At 41.4% G+C, this 7,227-nt stretch overlaps 1 protein-coding gene across 1 annotated transcript in view; it reads left to right on the top strand.

Annotated features, from left to right (window-relative positions):
- Window positions 1-7,227, top strand: part of obscnb (obscurin, cytoskeletal calmodulin and titin-interacting RhoGEF b) — a 583,513-nt gene that overhangs the window by 366,742 nt on the left and 209,544 nt on the right. The window contains exons 42-44 of the mRNA XM_048618408.1: window positions 1,763-2,029; window positions 3,772-4,044; window positions 4,419-4,685. Coding sequence (XP_048474365.1) covers window positions 1,763-2,029; window positions 3,772-4,044; window positions 4,419-4,685 — 807 coding nt within the window. The remainder of the gene's footprint in view (window positions 1-1,762; window positions 2,030-3,771; window positions 4,045-4,418; window positions 4,686-7,227) is intronic.

Here is a 7,227-nt window from a genome sequence, read left to right as displayed (position 1 = left end):
TATATCCCTAGATCTTTTTGTTCCATAACACTCCCCAGGGCCCTACCATTGACTGTGTAAGTCCTGCCCTGTTTTGACCTACCAAAATTCAACACCTTGCATTTATCTAAATTAAACTCTATCTGCCATCCCTCAAGCCACTGGCTCAGTTGATCAAGATCTTGCTGCATTGCCAGATACCTTCCTTCACTGTCCACTATACCACCAATCTTGGTGTTATCTGCAAACTTACTAACCGTACCTCCTAAATTCTCATCCAAATCATTTATATAAATGATGAATAACAATGGACGCAGAGCGATCCCTGTGGCACACTGCTGGTGAAAAACAGCCCTGTACCACCACTCTGTCTTCTAACTTCAAAGTCAGAAGTCACACAACACCAGGTTATAGTCCAACAGGATTATTCGGAATCACAAGTGTTCAGAGCGCTGCTCAGGTGAAGCTCAGGCTTCAATTTGGAAGCAATTTCGGGGTCCCAAATCGTGCGGAAAATTGCTACCCAGAATATTCAGGTATTAAAATTACAATTTAGCAGCAGCCTTCGCTGGCCCCAGCCATTGTCACTAAAATGCCTCCATGTAATTCTAAAGTACCTTGCATAGGTGCTTTGGTAGTTGGTTATGTTGCTGTAACCGGTGTAACCTTCTAATGGAAATGCCTCTTAGGAGTTACTAAGAGAGCTTGTCAAAGTTTCCACAATCTAGAGAACAGCTGTGTAATATCCCTCATGACTCCTGAACATTGCAGAACATCTGATTACATCAGCACTGCTTGTTACGGGTCACATACATGTCCTTTAATGTTGTAGCCCAAGAAACATCCTAAATTCAGATACAGAGAAAACTGGCCGTTCCACATCTGAATTGCTAGTCCCAAGAGTTTCACTTCTCTGTGGGTCTCCTGTATGCCAGGTAGTGGGCATAGCTGGTATATTCCACCTCAGTTGTACACTGAAGATCTCCTTAGGTATTACTGCTCTGTTGACTATCATTACTTCTCACTTGGCAGCATCACAATCAAAACAGTTTGGATGGCTCTTTATATTTATGCATCAATTAGACACATCATGGTCAGACTTTTTTTCCTGCTGGTGGGTGAGGGGGGCGGCATGGTGGCTCAGTGGTTAGCACTGCTACCTTTCACAGCGCCAGGGACCCGGGTTTGATTCCAGCTTTGGGCAACTCTCTGTGTGGAGTTTGCATGTTCTCCCTGTATCTGTGTGGGTTTCCGCCAGGTGGTCCGCTTTTTCCCATAGTCCAAAGATGTGCAAGATAGGTGGATTGGCCGTGCTAGACTGCCCATAGTGTATCAGGGATGTGTAGGTTAGGTGCATTAGCTATGGGAGATGCAGAGATAGGATAGGGGGATGGGTCTGGGTGGGATGATCTTCAGAAGGTCTGTGTGGACTGGTTGGGCCGAACAGCCTGTTTCCACACAGTGATTCTATGAACACTTAGTATAAAGATTCATCAAGGTTGACCTTGGTTAAGGTAAACAAGTCAATATTCATTGGATATTCGAAACAAACACAGTGAAACCGGACCTGCCTGGCAGTGTCTGTGGAGAGAGAAAGAGTTGACACTTTGAATCCGTAATGCCTCTACTTCAAAACTAAAAGGTGTTAGAAAGTGTTTGTATTTTATAGTTTTGATAGACGCAGAGGCTCTTCACATTCTTTAGTACTTTCTGTTTTCGTGATTTGACCAATAATGAATTCTTTCTGCTTTTAAAGCATCATAATACGGATAATATTTTTCAGTTTTGCCTGCACTTTTCAAGCAATGGCTTCAGAATGTGGAAATAGAAGAAGGCCACACTGCCATATTGCGCTGTGAACTTACTAAGTCTGATGCCTCAGTAGAATGGAGGAAGGGATCTGTGGCACTTCAACCAAATGACAAATATGAAATGAAACATGAAGGTCTCATTGTTGAGTTGTTAATTCATAATCTAAAGATAGAAGATGCTGGAGAATATACATGTGATTCTGGTGATCAACAGACCACTGCTGCTGTAACTGTGACAGGTAAATGAGAAACCACAGTTTTCTTACTCACCACAGGTCAAAAACGGACTGCAGTTTCCTTGTATTGAATTTTTAGTTCTTGTCAATGCTAAGAAAGGAAGTAGATGGGGCTGAGAAATTATGGGTCAGGCCAGTGTGACAGTTTTCCACTCTGTTCTTGACATCGGCCATTTTGGTAACTCAGATTCAGGACCTGAAAAGACCACCCAACCTCATGGCGAGCATCAGTCAGGTGCATTAAGAATCTTGTTAAGGTTAAATAAGGTTAAGGAGGGCTGGGGTTTACAGACAACCCTTTGTTTCATGAATTGTTTGGTGGGGCTTCAGGGTTGGGGGTGGTGAGGCGGAGGGGTGTAGCTCTTTAACTGCTTATAACCAGGCAACCAGGGGCAGGCAGGATTGCTGGCATTGCCTGAAAGCCTCTCTACTTGCCTGTGCTGGATTATAGTCAATGGCACCCTGTAGAGTAACTATCCTCCGCTTACCTATCCATCCCACTGTATTGGTTTTATTTTGCCTTCTTCAAATTAATTTGTTTAAAAACTATCTGAGAAGGCACTTTGATGTTGAATCACCCTGTTACTTACCTTTTACCGTAGCTGGATGCCAGTTGATTGTCCTCAAGTTACGAGAGCCTGCTCACAGCAATTAATTGGAAAGGAAAACCGATTAAACATAGAACATAGAACAGTACAGCACAGTACAGGCCCTTCAGCCCACGATGTTGTGCCGACCTATTATCCTACTAAGATACCCTGCATACCCCACATTTTACTATCTCCATTTGCCCATCCAAGAGTCGCTTAAAAGTCTCTAAAGTATCTGACTCACTAACACTGCCGGCAGCACATTCCACACGCCCACCCCTTTCTGTGTGAAGATTGCTTGCTTGTTAAGGGACACCCTGATTAAAATTCCAATTCAAAGCAGTGGCTATTCTCCCATGTTACAACCCCTCCCCACCACGATGCACACACACATACAAAGTGAAAATTGAACCTCTTATCTGAGATGTAGAAAGGACAGGCCATTGTTTCTTTAGCTATTCCAGGGAAGAAAATATTGTTACTGTAGTATATACGATTACCTAAATATGATCCAATTTTCCAAATTAAACTAAATTACTTTAACAAAACAGAAGTTGACATGAGCACCATTGAGACAAAGAAACAAAAGAACACATTTCCTGGCAATATCCTTACTTTTCCAAATCATTTGTTTAATTTTGGAGAAAATATAATGAAAACCTAGTTGGATGATTAAAATCGCCACCATCACAGTTACAGTGTCCAGCTACGAGAATCCTCAATGAAAGACCCAGCAAAAAGGTTTTTGGACAATTCAGAAGCATATTTTGAAGTATAAAATGAAACAGTGTATATTTGCCAGGATGGAGTTAAAACCAATAAGCAAAAATAATACAACAGAAAATACCATATAGCACCTTTGGTGTTAAGTTTGAAGGTTACAAAAAGACCATAAAGCTTAAACCTGATGCTGTAAAGACGCAGGTGGGGCGGTCTCTTATTTAACTATCATAAATAGGCATTGACACCACTTCGGATACGTAGAGAGAACCAATATGTTGCATCATTGCAGAGTACTTCAAGGATTAATGGTCCGCAGAAATACTTCTATTCCAGATTCTATCCTTTCTCTGTCCTCCCGGATCTCCTGAATTTGGGGGCCCAAATGTTTAAAATACAAAAAAACTTACAATTAAATTATGCATTTTTTTCTAGAGCCAGATATAACGATTGTTGATGGTTTGAAAAACGTGGAAGTAGTCGAAGGTGGGGATGCTTTGTTTGAATGTAAAGTCTCTCATGAGAACACACGAGATGTTCAGTGGGTTCTAGGAGGAATTGAACTGCAGAATAATGAAATGAATGAAATTTCTATTAAGCATGGCAATTTTCACACACTGATGTTGAGGCAAGTCACACAGGATGACTCTGGAGCTGTGACCTTCAAAGTTGGAAAGTACTCATCTTCAGCACAGCTTACTGTTAAAGGTAATAATTCATAATTAATTTTGAAAATGCCCAGAAAAACTGGCAGGTGTACTCTCCACATTGTTGAGGGAGCATTTGTACAAGAACATTTTAATATTGAATAATTTGCAAACCTAACAGGTGCTGTTTCATAATTTAAAGGAACATAATTTATTTTAGGTTCCATTAACTGCTTACACTGTAGAAAACATTATCTACATTTTTGGTCACCACTTTATTTTTTGTATTTGCTGTTTCTAGCCAATTGGTGGAAGCTATACACCAAGTACAAATTATTGTGAGCTTCGGTGCAGACTGCCATTCAATTCATACCATAGTCAATTCCAAACAAGTGTTTGGAAAGGAATGCTATTGATTTCTTGATTTTTTTCCAGCTACTCCAACAACTTTCACTCAGCTGCTTCAAAACATGGAAGTGGAAGAGGTCGGAACAGTAACTTTAACATGTGTACTCTCACAAGCCAATGTTCCAGTTGTATGGAAGAAAGGATTAACAACAATTTTTCAAAGTGAGAAATATAAAATCAAACAGGAAGGTTGTGTACATATGTTATGTATATGTGACCTAAAATCTGAGGACTCGGGTGAATATACCTGTGTTTCTGGGGATCAGCAAACCACAGCTTCCTTGACAGTAAGAGGTGAGTTGAAATGAGTCATTTTTTAAATAGTCTTGTCATATACTGAAATTAAAAGCTGCTTAAAAAGAGAGATGTGCTGTTAATTCTCTTTGACAGCACGTTCCAAAATCACAATCTCCATCACTCAGAAGGATAAAGGCAGCAGATGCATGAGAACACTACACCAGTAAGTTCTCCTCCAAACCACACACCATCCTGACTTGGAACTATATTGCCACTCCTTTATTGCTACTGGGTCTAAATTCTGGAGATCCCTACCTATCAGGACAGTGTGTGTTGCGACATCTTAAGGACTGGAACTGTTCAAGAAGGCAGCTCAATCATCAGCTTCTCCAGTGCAATTAGCTATGGGCAGTAAATGCTGACCTAGCCAGCAATCCCTGTATCCAATGTACAAATAAATAAAGAAGAAACAGTTCATCTTGCATTCATCAGGACAGAGACAAGAATACTAAACTTTCAAAGGCAACACTAAGTTATCTTGCATGAGAAACAGGGCCCTTCTTAATTGGCAAGTGGACTATGATTGGTTGAGACCTTACCGTGGAGAAAATGCACTAGGGAACTGATAGAGAAAAGCTTTCATTTATATTTAAATAAGGCAGGTCAACTGTTGAGTCACTACCACGGGCAGCAGTATCTTCCAAGCTGTTCTTTAGAATAGAAAGGATAGAATACCCTTTATTATCATGTGTATTCAAGTAAAGAAATACAGGAGTACAGTGAAAAGTTTTACAATGTCATGCCTTATGGCATCATCTTAGGGACAAGTACCTAAGTACAAATCTTAGATACAAAAGAGGAATAAAAAGAAAAGTAATTGCACTACTTTACAGTGTTTAAAGAATAAGTTAGAAGTAAGACAGTAAAAGGATTGACATTACAATCAGATAAAAAAGTTTCAAAAAAAAATTGCATTGCAAGAGCTCAGCACAGGGGCTTCCACATGTGGTCTGACCGTTCATGCCAGAGTCCAGTCTTTAATTGAAAAGACAGAGGGTGAAATTAAATTTGTTTTGTCTGCAGAGGACCAGGCCCTACGCATTACTTATATAGATTCTAGCAAGCAGAAGTGAAACACAGACCAGGTCTAACTAAACTCAGAACATGTGTCCAACATCAGATGTGATTCTGCAATTGGACAATATTTAAACTGAACAATTCTGAATGTGCCAAGAATTATTCAAACAACTAACTTAAGATTTTTACATGGATCGTGGATTGTGTCAGAATCTGTAATTATGCCCTCAATTGAATGGGCTGCTGCAAGATGTTCATCTGATTAAAATCTATTACCCAAATAGGAGCATTAGTTCACAATTTTCCTGTACTTAATCTAATAAACAGAGTAGACAAATCTTGTAATGTTGGTTTGACACCAGCACTGTTTACAGGATCAAGGCCAAAATCTTTGATCCATCTTGCTCCTTCCAGGTTGAATGTGGAGTTATTTGCAGCAACTCTTCATATGTTGCAGTTACATGAGAGATGATAGGGTTGACTGTTCAAAGAGAGCCAGACAATTTTCATTCTCTCCTAACAAGATGAAAGTGGAGTGAGCAGTTTCCTAAAGATTAAAAACTTCCTCAGAATGCAGGGTATGAAGGCCAGGGGCAAGGTCAGAACCATGGGCTGAGGTCTTCTACTGACCCAGGTTCCTGTGGCCTGACCCAAGCACAGAGGGCGCCCTAGAGCCTCAGGCCCTGATTGGGCCCTGATTTACACCCCTGTCTCAAACCCCGACAAACACTGCACTTACATTGGTTTCTGGGAGGCACACGCCAGCTTTCAGATGCACCACAGCTGAAACGGATTTCAGTATCTCAACAACCAATTAGTGTCTAAGGTTTTGGAGTAGATCTGCAGCTGGGGTTGTGGGTGTTGAGGTTGGTTGGCTCGCTGAGCTGGTTTGTTGTTGCGTAGACGTTTCGTTACCGTGCTTGGTAACATCCTCAGCGCAGCCTCTGATGAAGCGTCGGTGTGTTTTCCCACCTGGTTTTTAAACTCTGGTGTCCGTTGCGATAGATTGCCTCACTTCCGGGTTTCCTCCGTAGTGGAATGTGTATGGAGTCGAGTTCAATGTGTTTATTAATAGCATGCTTCGTGGAGTGCCATGCTTCCAGGAATTCTCATGCTTGTCTCTGCCTAGCCTGTCCCAGGATCTTGGTATTGTCCCAGTCGAAGTAGTGGTTCTCCTTGTCCATATGGATTGAGATGAGTGAGTATTGGTCGTGTCTTTTTGTAGCCAGTTGGTGTTCATGTACCCTTGTTGTTAGTTTCCTTCCTGTTTGTCCGATGTAGTGTTTTTCGCAGTCTCTGCAGGGGATCTTGTAGATGACATTGGTCCTGTCCATGGCAGGGAGTGGGTCTTTCGTTTGGGCGAGCACTTGTCATAGGGTTGATGTGGGCTTGTGTGCCACTCTGATGTCTAGGGGTCGTAGGAGTCTTGTGGTGAGTTCTGACATGTTCCTGATGTAGGGTAGTGTGATGAGTGTGTCGGGGTGTGTAGAATCTTTCTGATGCTGTTCCTGTAGGCATCTCC

The sequence above is a fragment of the Rhincodon typus genome, chromosome 2, assembly GCF_021869965.1.
Source record: "Rhincodon typus isolate 14 chromosome 2, sRhiTyp1.1, whole genome shotgun sequence".
Lineage (NCBI taxonomy): Eukaryota > Metazoa > Chordata > Chondrichthyes > Orectolobiformes > Rhincodontidae > Rhincodon > Rhincodon typus.
Note: the sequence above shows the minus strand (reverse complement) of the source record. Positions and strands in the feature narration are given on the sequence as shown.